General features: G+C 41.5%; 1 protein-coding gene across 4 annotated transcripts in view; it reads right to left on the bottom strand.

Moving 5' to 3' along the window:
* The window catches only part of CTNND2 (catenin delta 2), a 1,164,839-nt gene extending 1,151,624 nt beyond the window's left edge, over positions 1–13,215 (bottom strand). The window contains exon 1 of one of the 4 annotated variants that reach the window (XM_037893329.2): positions 12,365–13,215. In XM_037893329.2, the coding sequence (XP_037749257.1) occupies positions 12,365–12,401 (37 nt within the window). In that variant the 5' untranslated portion in view covers positions 12,402–13,215. Of the gene's footprint in view, positions 1–10,260; positions 10,280–12,364 lie in introns of those variants that run through there. The other 3 variants (XM_037893327.2, XM_037893326.2, XM_043540249.1) reach the window with 3 other exon arrangements.
* Between the last annotated feature and the right edge of the window lie 873 nt (positions 13,216–14,088).

The following is a 14,088-nucleotide window of genomic DNA, read 5'->3' as shown; positions in this document are numbered from 1 at the left end:
CGCATAGGTACAGTTTTATACAGTTTTATAACTGCATTGGTAATGGGTGAGTCTGACCATTCTGCCTTTGACTCTTCAAAAAGTGAAGTTGTTGCTGCCCAGAGCCAAAGAACACAGATAGACTAGAGACCAGGAGAGCATACCTGCTCCTTTTGAAACAGAAAGAGGAGCATTATTTGTCTTTTGGAAGTTCACTGTAACAGTGACCATGCAGAATTAGCATCTGTAGCCATCCAGATAGTGCAGAGTGAGAGGTTAATGGACTTCTGTAACTTGAGCAGAAATATACGCCTTCAAACTGTATTAGACAAAATTTAATACTACGAACAGTTATGTTAAACACGTATTTCCATGAATGTTTTAAACATATGTTAAAGACTTATATTTAACAGACGCATACATTAAATGCATGCTAAAAATCATTTTATGGACTCTGTTTAATGCATGCCTCTGTTAAACATTAAATATTTCTTTGTATCATGATTATTTGTGTTTCAATCTGCAACTAAAAAACCCCCAATCTTTGATTTTTAACATTCGTTGACTTGACCTGTGTGGTTCAAATTAATATCTATCTGCCCATCTTTCTCTGAAGAAAAGGAGTACTTGTGGCACCTTAGAGACTAACCAATTTATTTGAGCATAAGCTTTCGTGAGCTATAGCTCACTTCATCGGATGCATACTGTGGAAAGTGTAGAAGATCTTTTTATACACATAAAGCATGAAAAAATACCTCCTCCCACCCCACTCTCCTGCTGGTAATAGCTTATCTAAAGTGACCACTCTCCTTACAATGTGCATGATAATCAAGGTGGGCCATTTCCAGCACAAATCCAGGGTTTAACAAGAACGTCTCCGACTGGTTTATGAATGTTATAATTCAACCTTCCACACAAACTTCCTCGTGGCTGGACTTTACTAAAACTAGACAAGCCATTTACAACACACACTTTGCTTCTCTACAAAAGAAAAAGGACACTAAACTTTCTAAACTACTACATGCCACAAGGGGCCACAGCAATGGTTCCCTCAATCCACCCAGCAATATTGTTAACCTATCCAACTATACTCTCAGCCCAGCAGAAGTAGCTGTCCTATCTCGGGGCCTCTCCTTCTGCCCCTCCACCCCCACGAACATGATACAGTTCTGGGGTGACCCAGAATCCTATTTTCGACGTCTCCGACTCAAGGAATATTTCCAACATACCTCTGAACAACATACTAATCCACAGAGACCTCCCTACCAGCACTACAAAAAGGATTCAAGGTGGACTCCTCCTGAAGGTCGAAACAGCAGACTGGACTTCTACATAGAGTGCTTCCGCCAACGTGCACGGGCTGAAATTGTGGAAAAGCAGCATCACTTGCACCATAACCTCAGCCGTGCAGAACACAATGCCATCCACAGCCTCAGAAACAACTCTGACATCATAATCAAAAAGGCTGACAAAGGAGGTGCTGTTGTCATCATGAATAGGTCGGAATATGAACAAGAGGCTGCTCGGCAGCTCTCCAACACCACTTTCTACAAGCCATTACCCTCTGATCCCACTGAGAGTTACCAAAAGCAACTACAACATTTGCTCAAGAAACTCCCTGAAAAAGCACAAGATCAAATCCGCACAGACACACCCCTGGAACCCCGACCTGGGATATTCTATCTACTACCCAAGATCCATAAACCTGGAAATCCTGGGTGCCCCATCATCTCAGGCATTGGCACCCTGACAGCAGGATTGTCTGGCTATGTAGACTCCCTCCTCAGGCCCTACGCTACCAGCACTCCCAGCTACCTTTGAGACACCACTGACTTCCTGAGGAAACTACAATCCATCGGTGATCTTCCTGATAACACCATACTGGCCACTATGGATGTAGAAGCCCTCTACACCAACATTCCACACAAAGATGGAATACAAGCCGTCAAGAACACTGTCCCCGATAATGTCACGGCTAACCTGGTGGCTGACCTTTGTGACTTTGTCCTTACCCATAACTATTTTACATCTGGGGACAATGTATACCTTCAGATCAGCGGCACTGCTATGGGTACCCGCATGGCCCCACAGTATGCCAACATTTTTATGGCTGACTTAGAACAACGCTTCCTCAGCTCTCGTCCCCTAACGCCCCTACTCTACTTGCGCTATATTGATGACATCTTCATCATCTGGACCCATGGAAAAGAAGCCCTTGAGGAATTCCACCATGATTTCAACAATTTCCATCCCACCATCAACCTCAGCCTGGTCCAGTCCACACAAGAGATCCACTTCCTGGACACTACAGTGCTAATAAACGATGGTCACATAAACACCACCCTATACCGGAAACCTACTGACCGCTATTCCTACCTACATGCCTCCAGCTTTCACCCTGACCACACCACACGATCCACCGTCTACAGCCAAGCTCTGCGATACAACCGCATTTGCTCCAACCCCTCAGACAGAGACAAACACCTACAAGATCTCTATCAAGCATTCTTACAACTACAATACCCACCTGCGGAAGTGAAGAAACAGATTGATAGAGCCAGAAAAGTTCCAAGAAGTCACCTACTACAGGACAGGCCTAACAAAGAAAATAACACAACGCCACTAGCCGTCACCTTCAGCCCCCAACTAAAACCCCTCCAACGCATTATTAAGGATCTACAACCTATCCTGAAGGATGACCCAACACTCTCACAAATCTTGGGAGACAGGCCAGTCCTTGCCTACAGACAGCCCCCCAACCTGAAGCAAATACTCACCGGCAACCACATACCACACAACAGAACCACTAACCCAGGAAACTATCCTTGCAACAAAGCCCGTTGCCAACTGTCCCCACATATCTTTTCAGGGGACACCATCACAGGGCCTAATAACATCAGCCACACTATCAGAGGCTCGTTCACCTGCACATCCACCAATGTGATATATGCCATCATGTGCCAGCAATGCCCCTCTGCCATGTACATTGGTCAAACTGGACAGTCTCTATGTAAAAGAATAAATGGACACAAATCAGATGTCAAGAATTATAACATTCATAAACCAGTCGGAGAACACTTCAATCTCTCTGGTCATGCGATTACAGACATGAAAGTTGCTATACTACAACAAAAAAACTTCAAATCCAGACTCCAGCGAGAGATTGCTGAATTGGAATTCATTTGCAAATTGGATACAATTAACTTAGGCTTGAATAGAGACTGGGAGTGGCTAAGTCATTATGCAAGGTAACCTATTTCCCCTTGTTTTTTCCTACCCCCCGCCCCCCAGACATTCTTGTTAAACCCTGGATTTGTGCTGGAAATGGCCCACCTTGATTATCATGCACATTGTAAGGAGAGTGGTCACTTTAGATAAGCTATTACCAGCAGGAGAGTGGGTTTGTGTGTGTGTGTTGTGGGGGGGGGGGGGGGGGTGAGAAAACCTGGATTTGTGCTGGAAATGGCCCAACTTGATTATCATACACATTGTAAGGCGAGTGACCACTTTAGATAAGCTATTACCAGCAGGAGAGTGGGGTGGGAGGAGGTATTTTTTCATGCTTTATGTGTATAAAAAGATCTTCTACACTTTCCACAGTATGCATTCGATGAAGTGAGCTGTAGCTCACGAAAGCTTATGCTGAAATAAATTGGTTAGTCTCTAAGGTGCCACAAGTACTCCTTTTTTTTTTGCGAATACAGACTAACACGGCTGTTACTCTGAAACCTTTCTCTGAAGAGATTACAGTTACAGCCCATCAAGGTCCTTGAGTGCATTGTGCAATGCTGTACCTTGCTCTTATAAAGACAAAGAAGAGGTGCATGAAATCCAGGATATGTAAAACAAACAATCAGGAACATCTGAGCACATCAGGAAAGGACCTTCTCAAACATGTGTATGTGGTGACGCGACCTCTAAAGTCTTAAAAGTACTGCCAGTTTTATCTGTAATATGTGGAGAATGGGCCAATGAATAGGATACTATGCATTAAAAAAACAACAGTGTTTACATAGAAGAAGGCATTAGAAAGCCTAAGGAGCAATTCATCTAGTTCAGGCCTCATGAAGATGAATTAAGAAAAATATTCCCTCCATAGTGAGCCAAATATCATCCTCCTGATTCAGGTAGAAAGCTGAAAAAGTTGGGGAAATGGATTCCGCAGCCTAGGTAGCAATATTGCCAACCCCAAGTGTTCAAAATGCTGCACAATCTATCATGAGCTTGGTTTAAAAACCATGAGACTCTAAAGAGTAATAAATTGGGACAGAGGTTATTTGCTTTCTGGATTTTGAGCCTCTGGGATAATATGAAGGTGGTGTCATGTTTTCAAGCTTTTCTCCAAAACCAGCATTAGAAGCTTTTGTTTTTAAAAGCAGAAGCTGAAATACTGAAATAAGCACATGACTCAAGTAGCTAGAGTTTTAAGAGGAACACCAAGCGTGGTAAAAATCATGATAATATCGCACAAGTTGAAAAAGGTAAAGAGCCCTGGTTAAATTGTTTGCCACAATGTAAACATTAAACATTTCATAACAAGAGAAGTTTACACATTTGGTTTATTAAATGCATTCTTCAGCATACTCAGTCACACAAATACTTTAAAAAACTTACTGCACGGAAGGGCAATTTGTCACACACTGTCCCTCTTATGAGGTATGAAGGACCCTAGACACAGCAGAGCCTATTGATTCTGCTGTGCTTGGGTGAGAAGGGTGAGGTTTGGGGAGCCCATACAGAGGTCCCACAGCCCTGTGGACTAGAGCACTTGGAGACCCACTCTGCTTTCCTAGAGGATTTCAGAAGGGTCAGTGGATTTGTAACTATCTGGCAGTACTCCCTTCTTTTGAGGCAAGAATCCTTAGGAGATACTGCAGCCTCAGCCTATAGAAGTGCCTTTGGAAAATTATTTGCCCTAAAAGGAACATATTCGTAAACAATTGATTCCTTCAGTATTTTTAGTATACCAAATACTTTTGATAACATGTTGAGAATGTTAAGCTGGCAAAGTCAAGCACATACAAAATCAGGCAGTACCAAAATGTTAAGATTGTGCATAAATCTTAACATTTCCTCTTGTACATATTGCACTATAATAAAGTTTTAGCTATGCAGCCATACATTACTATTTCCACAGGACCCCTACTTCTTTTCAGGGTTCCATTGAATCTAAGGCTGTAGAAAAGAAACAATATTTTATTACTTGAGAAATAGTGTATCATAATTTGCAAAAACAAACAAACAATAAAAAATAAACAGCTCTCTAAACAATTTGAAAACAAGGAAATTTCAATTTCTGGTGACAAAAGACTAAGCATCAAATGTGTCCTTTATCCTATCTCAGCTCTTCCCCCAAACAAACTATAAACTTGTTTTAAATAGTATCTTTATTATTTTTTGTGTTTCAAACAATATATTTTAAGTTTTGACTGTCATAGAAGCAAAAATAAATAAAGTATTGCTGCAGTACAATGCACCCAAAATAAAAGATGTATTATAGAAGGATTCATGTATGTCTCCATGTCATCAGCTTCATATTACTTTATTCCAACTATAAAACATACATTTGACTTTTAGTTACTACCTAATACCTGAATTAAACTCTCATATCCACAGAGTACCTCAAAATTTTATTAGGCACCTAACGAGAGGCTTAGATGTATCTTATGACCCATTGATATCTTTTTCATGCCCCCCAAAACCCCAGAGGTCTTAACAGTAGCTTCTCATCCATATTTTGATAGAATATCTCCTGAAACGGTGTGACCAAAAAGAAGATATAGCACGATACTTAATTTAATCATATTCTACCACCTTTCATGGGTACTTGTGGATTTTGACTGAATCTCAAATTCATAAGACACAGCTGGATTTTATAGGAGAATGAGTATGAATTTGTGTGTTCTGTGTTTGAACACCTGCATCACTGAGAATCCTAATTCCCACTGACTTTCGATCAGATTTAGGTTCCTAAATCACTTAGGGACATATGTTCAGAGCTATTTAGATGACTAAAAGTGTAGCTAAGCACTTCTGAAAATGCTACTAGGTGCCTTACTCCCATTGAAATCAATGAAAATTAGGCACCTAATCTGGATAATTGCTTTTGAAAATGCCACTAAGCGCCAGATCCCCAAAGATAACCCCCACTGAAATCAATGGAAATTTAGGTGTGTAAACACCTTTGAGGATCTGTGCCTTGAAGCCTATCTGCATCTTTACGTGCCTAAATATTTCTGAAAAACTGATCAGATTTACCCATTATTTCCTTCCTCAAAATCCCACATGGTCCTCTTTTTCCCTTCAGAATCCAGTTCAAGCACCTCAATCTCTCCTTTAAGGACCTACACACTTCCACCTCTGCATTACCTAAGGTCATATTCCCTCCTGTAGCTTCTCTTGGATGCCAGCATCCTGTCTCCATCCTCCCACCGTTAGCTCCATGCAATTTTTCATGTCAAATACTACACGTTACTGCCTTCTTCCCATGTGCCAAGCAAACAAACAGGTAAGCAAAGAACCAAATCAGGGCAAAAGTAAGGGTTAGTCTAAAACATGACCAGATTTGATCTAGCCAGCCAAACGATACGCAAAAAGGAGCTGCCAATATCCATGTTCTGGGGGAGAAGGGAGTACAGCAGAGTATTGTGGACTGGAAAGTGAACTTCAGCCTTTAGGACAACACGCAATTATTAAAATGTTATACCTACACAGCCAATGTGTCAAAAAGGCAGAATTTTGTGGATAGGGGATATGACTATATTATCTAAGCAATATCTGCTTATAAACCTTTCTATCATAGTTTATAAAAACCTATGAAAATACCAGATAATTAATGTAAAGACATTTAATTTTTTTTGGAAACAAATGTGGATTTGTTTCACATTTAAGAACTTACTGCTACACAGTGATTTAGACTGCTGAACATTTCAGACAAGAATCACCAATATATGGATACTAAACACCTGAAGGCAGAGTTTCATTTTTCATGGAATTTTGCATCCCATTTTCAGAACATTGCATATTGAAATGGAAATTGCACATATGGACAGGCAAATCTAAACTCAATGGCCCATTATATGAATGTCAAATTTGCTACATAGGTGGAATAATTATAACATTTATAGAGTATACACATTTTGTTTTCAATTTCCGTTTTTCTTAAAAATAGCTAGTTTCCCAAATTTTACAAATACTCTATTTGAAGAACATTTTCAGTGACATCATTTATCCTGTAGGTTAAATATCTGGAGCTCTGACTTGCATTTGATGCATACTCCATATCCTCACTTCCAAAACTCCCATTGGATGTTGTGTGTGCACACAGGATCTTACCAATTGTTAGGCTCAGTAAGTGTTACGATGTGTGACTAAACATTCAATGGCAGTTTCAACAAGGTAATGCAAAGTAAGTAACTGGTATTATTGCTCAAATATTTTAGGAAGTGGTCAGTAAATTTAATTAAGAGAAAGAGACTTTATAAAAGATGTGTAACAAAATCAATTGTTCTAAGCCTTTATGCTGTTTAGCTGGAGTTTTCAAAGGAGCCTAAGGGGGTCAGTGCCCACATCCCACTGAATTTCAATGGGTACCTAACTCTTTTAAGCTCCTTTGAAAATCTCAGTCTTAAAAAGGATATATTCTAATGCTATATAATGAAGCAAACATATAATGGACTACTTGAAACACAAATTAATACAAGTTGTTGTTGCATCTATCACTAAACAAAATATTATAATTCTTATAATATAGAATGGATTTTTCTTCTCAGCAGCATTGATGATCTCAACAAGAAGTTTCTCTTTGGCCACAAGTAAATTGCTCTAACTTGGATCTTTTGGAGGAGGAAAAGAAGAGATATGAATTTGAAAGTAGAAGAGGCTTTCCATTGAGGGCCTTCTCCCTTTCAGAAAGAAGCCACATGCTGATTTGCTCTTGAGAGCCCTAGAGTGGTTGAACCACCAGCAGCTTGTGATACTATCAGAGCCGGGTAGGGAGGGGAAGAAATATGCACCCTTCTTCTGCCAAATGTTTGGGAAGGTGAAAAGAAACCAATAGGTTATTATATGGTAAATTTATGCTGGTTATTGAAATTATAAACATCGATGTTTATAAATAAGTATTACATATATGGGTCATGTTATACAAAAAAAGACACTAGAAGGATGCTCTTCTTCATAGTATTACAAAAACTAAGTGTAAGAACTTCCAAATTCCATATATTTTTCATTATGAAAAAGATTATTTTTCAGAAACTACAGACTGCTCTGATAAATATGCCATGAACAAAGGGGATAGGATGATACAAGCTTTTCCATGTTCTGTTTGTGCTGAAATTACTGTTATGACCATAGCTGGGTTCTCTAAACAAAAACAGGCAGATTATTAATCATTAGGATGGACTGTCAGTGAATTTGCCAGAAACTGTTTATCTATGACATATTTAATACTTTATATTAATATAAAAGCCATTATGTCGGCACTCAGACATATTTCAAAGTAGCAACTAGTATAATCAACTAGCCATTTATACTCAAATTTATTTTTTTACACATAGCCATGTTTATGTGGTTATCCAATCATATCAAAATAAATACAATATTGTGTTGAGAATTAGACTTCAAAAACTTAAAACTTCTCCACTGCTCTAGTGATCATTCTCGTCAGGCAATCTGCTTTCAATCCATTTATGCTCCATTCATACCACCAGATAAGTGGTTCTCATAGAAATGAATGAAGGGATTTCAAAACTCTACGTATATTGTGGAGTGCCTTTCAGATTTTTGAATGACATATCTGTGGGACTAAGTGAAAGTTTTCCTGGGTCTTGTAGTATAAGAGCAGGACAGAGAGACTCCTAACCACTAGCCCCAAAAAGATGAGACCTGAATTGATTTAGGGGATATGGGACTCAAGATTGCCCCATTCAGAAGAACCCTGATTTTAGAAGTGAGTAGCATAAAGAATAGACATACACATAAGTCGCATTCTCCCTCCTGTGAAGACAACACTTCAGTAAAGAAGTAAGCTGGTGATGGAAGGATGTAGTGGCCTTCTTGGAAGCTCCTCCATCACCAAACAAGACTGAACTTCCCTTAGTTGCCCCCACGCCACCCCGCAAAAAAGTGGGTTTTGGTAGGAGGAATGAGTTTTGCAGAGGGGATGGGAGCTCTTATTTTAAATAAAATGGTGCATTTAAGAACCATCCTATAATTCTGCTCAAAATCAAATCTGTATTACTATATTAAGAAGTAATGCACATTCAATAGGTATCATTATTAAATCAAAGTTTTTATGTAGCATAATTTGTTATTTTGTAATAAGTCTATTAGGCAAGCAGTTCACTGGCAAAGTAACTATCCCAAACTTGTCAATTTTGGAAGACCTTATTTAGAAATCCAGACAATATATGCATTTTGCAATATTCTGTGACAGAAATATAAAGCATATAGTGGGCAGATACTATGTTATAAATTATGTTATTAATTCAGATGTAATCATCTTAAGAAGAGGAAACAGAAAAATCAGAACCCATGTTTTCTGAAATATGTAGAAACTCAACAAAAAATTGTCCCCGGACTACAGATTTTTGGCAGCATTTGCCGCTATCACTATTGAAATATACATATTTAAAATCCCAATAACGCTAACCTGAAATTTCTGTAACGGATATGCTGTAAAAATCATATTACGATGAACCATGAAGCAGAAAGGGTATATGAAATTTAGTGCAAAATTGAACACTCATGAGCTCTGCTAAATGTATTATCTGCTTCATTTACATGTCAATCTACAGCCCTATTTTAATTTTTTTTTAAAACCCCTTAAAATAAACTGTTCCATGTCCCTATTAGTACTAAACAAAATATCATTAAATTAGTTTTACACATGTATCTTAAGAAATAAACAAGTCACCTTTGCTGCTTAATAGCATCAAGTTAATTGCTGTGATTTGGGGCAAATTATTTAAAGAAGTAGTATGCAAACCTTTTTTTAAAGCTCGTACTATTTTTATTCAGTGCAGCTGTGTCAAAGTTCCTTACATGAAGATGAAACTACCTTAGGTTAGATTTTTTTTAAAAAGAAGTTGTAAGCTCATTATTCCCATTAAAGTGCTGTCTATTGCTTTTAATGTCAACTAAGGTATCTGAGAAACAAACATCAAGTACAGTAGCTGTACTGATTCCTTCCATAGACCGCTCTGTAAGTCCTCTACTTTGTAATCCACAGTAAGACATGCAACTCATATTCAGGAATAAATGGATTTCTTTACTACCTACCAGCAGCTTTAAAGGGTATTTCCTATGGCATGTGCACAGAAGCATAGTCCACTACTCCTTTTTCCAAAATCTGTCTTATATAACAGACTGCAAACACTGTCTCTGAAGATGCGATCGCACGTTTCTATATTGCAGCATTCACCATATCATGCGCCTCAAATAGCACAGTTCTGGGCCACTGATCAAGTTCTGTTAATAAAGATTATCTAATAGACATTCTCTCTCCAGTTTGCCTATTTGGATGGGTATGCATGCAAAGCTCTGAAAAGATAAACTCATTTACACACTGAATAGGATAGCTGCACAAACTTTGCACAGCATTGGTCTTAAAGAACCATCTGAGGATTTATGAAATTGTGTAAGTTTTGCTTATTTATCACAGGCCTCCCAGTCTTTTGCAATTAAACTGCTAACATAAAAGGATTCATGCAAGCTCTAAAGCAATGTTGTGAGTCAAGGGCTAATAGGGAGAATATTCAGCAGCTTCCTCTGCTTAAACCTAACTCACTCTATAGTAAAACTACTATATCTACTGAGTAGTTTCAAGTGTGTTACTTGAATTAAGAAATTCAATAACCAATGTAGGTCACTATAATTTTTCTTCCTCACAGACAGCTGACCAAAATGAGACTTGGCAACTTTGCAGACTTCCATTTAAAGTAAAGAAACTGTATGGAATGAGTATTTAGAAGACTTTTCTCCTTCAGTCTGTCTCACAGGCACATACAATAGGTTTAAATACAGTTCTGCATGATTTTGTACAGTCCTTTATCTGTCAAATAACAATTAATTCTTTCTTGAAAATGGAAAATCCCTCTATTGTGTCTTGTAAGAACTTTAACTGAATGAATCTGCATACTATATATACACATAATGCATGATGAAAGAACTGAAATCTAAAAAGTTTCTAATCTCTTCTCTTGCTGCTTTCAATAGACAAAAATCATATTAATGTTTCGAGGTGTATATAAATAACAACTGCAATAGCTGCAGTTCATAAAAGTTAATATCTGGCAATTTAATAAAGCCTGTCCCTTTCTAATTATTTATAGTAAACAACTACAAGTTTCCTTGATGAAATTAATCGCTAAAATTAATCTTAAATTCATGAGCCAAAGCAAATCACGCCCTAACATTTAAAACATGTAATATAAAATGCACTAGAGTAATCAGACATCTCATTTTTGTTTCTCACGTTTTATACTCCCACCACACAGCCCTGTCAAGGGAAAAACTTAAAACGTGTTTTAAAATTATCCTTCGTTTGCGTTATTTCTCCAGGTGCCGTATCACTAGTATGGTGCTCCCGCACCTCCCCTATAGTTTCAGTGGAGGCTATGTTTGAAGCAATCGATGCAAGCACACTACACACCAGAATAAGGGTAAGGAAAAGGAAATGAAGAGAAATGCATCTTTCCTTTCAGCCATTAATTATAGATCAACCAACTATCACATTGCTGATCACACACCACCACCCCTTCGAGCCGGATATTTCACAGACATTGGTTCCAAAGAAGAAAAGCCCATACTTATTGTCACTATAACATGTGCCCGAGAACCCGGCTGGCTGCACTGAAATCTCACGATTTGATGCCTCTAAATATAGACTGCACGGGTTTCCAATGTCGGGAAGAAGCAGAAGAAGCGGACATGGACGTATGACTAAGTATTTCAATTTCGTTCCCCAAGTAACAGAATAATGACAGGGACCACAACAGCCCAGGACTACATGGAAGAGCAGGGTCTATTTCCCCCTCCCCTGGTATATTTATGACTTCACTGCTGTAATGACTATATCATTGCAGGACGTTAGAGAATCCAGTATTGCTGATGCCCTACATAAGCAAGCGACTAACGTATAAGGGAAGGGGGGTGGGGGTGGGGGTGGAGGAGGCACAGGAAAAATAACACACTTTGTTACCTCTCCGCTGAAGGCACAAGCAATGTTTCCAGAGCCAGACACAGCTGCCTTCTAGAAAAGAGAGGGACCTTTGCAATGTGGGTACCAAAAGCCAATGCTTGCTAGCACCACCAGAAGCAGAGGAAATAACGCAAGAGCAGGAGAGGAGAAACCTGGCACCATTACGATCGCAATTGCACTCACCGAACGGCGTCGACCCTGCCTGCTTTTTCCCAGGCATACACAGCAAATAAAAGGCAAATCCTCAATCCGGTGGGGAAGGTGTGTGCGGCGCCCCCGGGCTTCAGTGCAAGGTCCTGACCTTGCCCAGCTGCAGCATCCTTCGCTTTGTGTTGTGGTACTGCCGTGGGACAACTGCCTGGTGGCGGCGGCGGCTGCGAGGGGAGCGGCTGGCTCCACATCCACCGCCTCTTCTAGGGAGGCAAAGTCTCTGGATCAGTCTGTGGCTTCCTCCCCCCTCCTCCGGGGCTCTGCCAGGCTCAGCAGCGGCGTTCCGGGGCAGCGGCTGCTGCTTGGCACATCCGCCGCCGGCTGTGGCTGGAGACGATACAGTCACAGCTGCCGCTGCGCTCCCTTCTCCTCCCCTCTCCGGCAGGAGCGCGCGCCTGATGAGCCCGGCTGGGGCGGGCGGCTGCGCTCGCTCTCTCTCGCTCACTGAGACGCCGCCGCCGCCGCCACCGCCACCTGCGCCAGGCGAGGAGGGGGCGCGAGGCTCCTCCCGGGCTGCGTTCGAGCACCGCCTGGTCCCGGGCAGGCGCGCGCCGCGGGCTGGCGGGGAGTGACAGCGGCAGAGCCCAGGCTGTGCGACGGAGCGGCTGCGGAGCTGGCCGGGGAAGAGGGGTTCCTTGGCCAGGCTTGCCTCAGCGCTGCTGCCGCCGCCTTTTCCTTTGCATCCTCTCACAGAAGCCGGGCCGTTTCCCTCCCCGCTCCACACCCATCCCCACGCGGCAGGGCGCGCACGTTGCTTTGTTTGAAATGGGGCTTCACGAGCAAGGGAGAAGAAAGCCCAGCACCGCAGACCCACAGAAAGCCATGGGCAGCGGAGTGAGGCGGGGGCTTTTGAGCGGGCACGAGTCAATAGCGCAGGTGCGTGTGGGTGAGCAGGACACACCCGGCCAGGGAACAATGCGCTCGCAGGGGCACCCACGCTCACGAACGGCTGCTGCACATGGGCCAGAGAAGGAGAAGTGGGAAATGCCCTTGAGTTACCCTCCGATGGGGGAGACGGGGGGAGAGCAGAGCCATGCCGCTGAGGTGTTCATGGGAGGCTAAGGCTTGGATGAGCTGGGCAGGTCGCTGGTGCTGAGCAACCACCGCAGGCTGGCAGCTACCTTCCCAGCGTTACCTGGGCTTGTTCAAACTTCAGGTCAACTAACCCCACCAATGGAGCAATTGCTTACGCCCCTGCTCCTGTCTCCCTCTCCTTCCTCCCCCACTACTCTGAATCCCCCTCTGACTTGTCTTTAGATGGCAAATCCACTTAAACAATTTTCAGGAGTCTCGTTACAGACTGGCAAAGATGTTGAGGAAACACGACAGACATGTAAATTTAATCCCTTGCTATACGCAGAAACGTATATCTTTGCAACCATAACTCAGCCACCAGCCCCTTGGCGGTGTATTTCCTTGAGCAAAGTTTTCTCCCTTGGAAAAGATGTTAATTTTCTTTCCTAGCTGTGACCAGAGCACAGCTATAACAATCAGCAAATCCATGTAGTCAGCTGAGCTGTCAGGGTGATGCGTACATTTGCTAGCAATTCTTAGCTATACCAGATCTAAAGAACCTGTATTCTAGTAAATGAAAACGACGTGTTTTTGAGCCTAGAAAGGATGGGGGGAAGGAGGTTCGGGAGGGGAGGGGGAGAGGGATATGAAGGGAGGGGACGGGTTGTTTCCTTTTTTTTTTT

Source organism: Chelonia mydas, chromosome 2 (genome assembly GCF_015237465.2).
Source record: "Chelonia mydas isolate rCheMyd1 chromosome 2, rCheMyd1.pri.v2, whole genome shotgun sequence".
In the NCBI taxonomy this organism is placed as follows: domain Eukaryota; kingdom Metazoa; phylum Chordata; order Testudines; family Cheloniidae; genus Chelonia; species Chelonia mydas.
The sequence above is the reverse complement of the archived record's forward strand: the minus strand, read 5'-3'. Positions and strand labels throughout refer to the sequence as shown.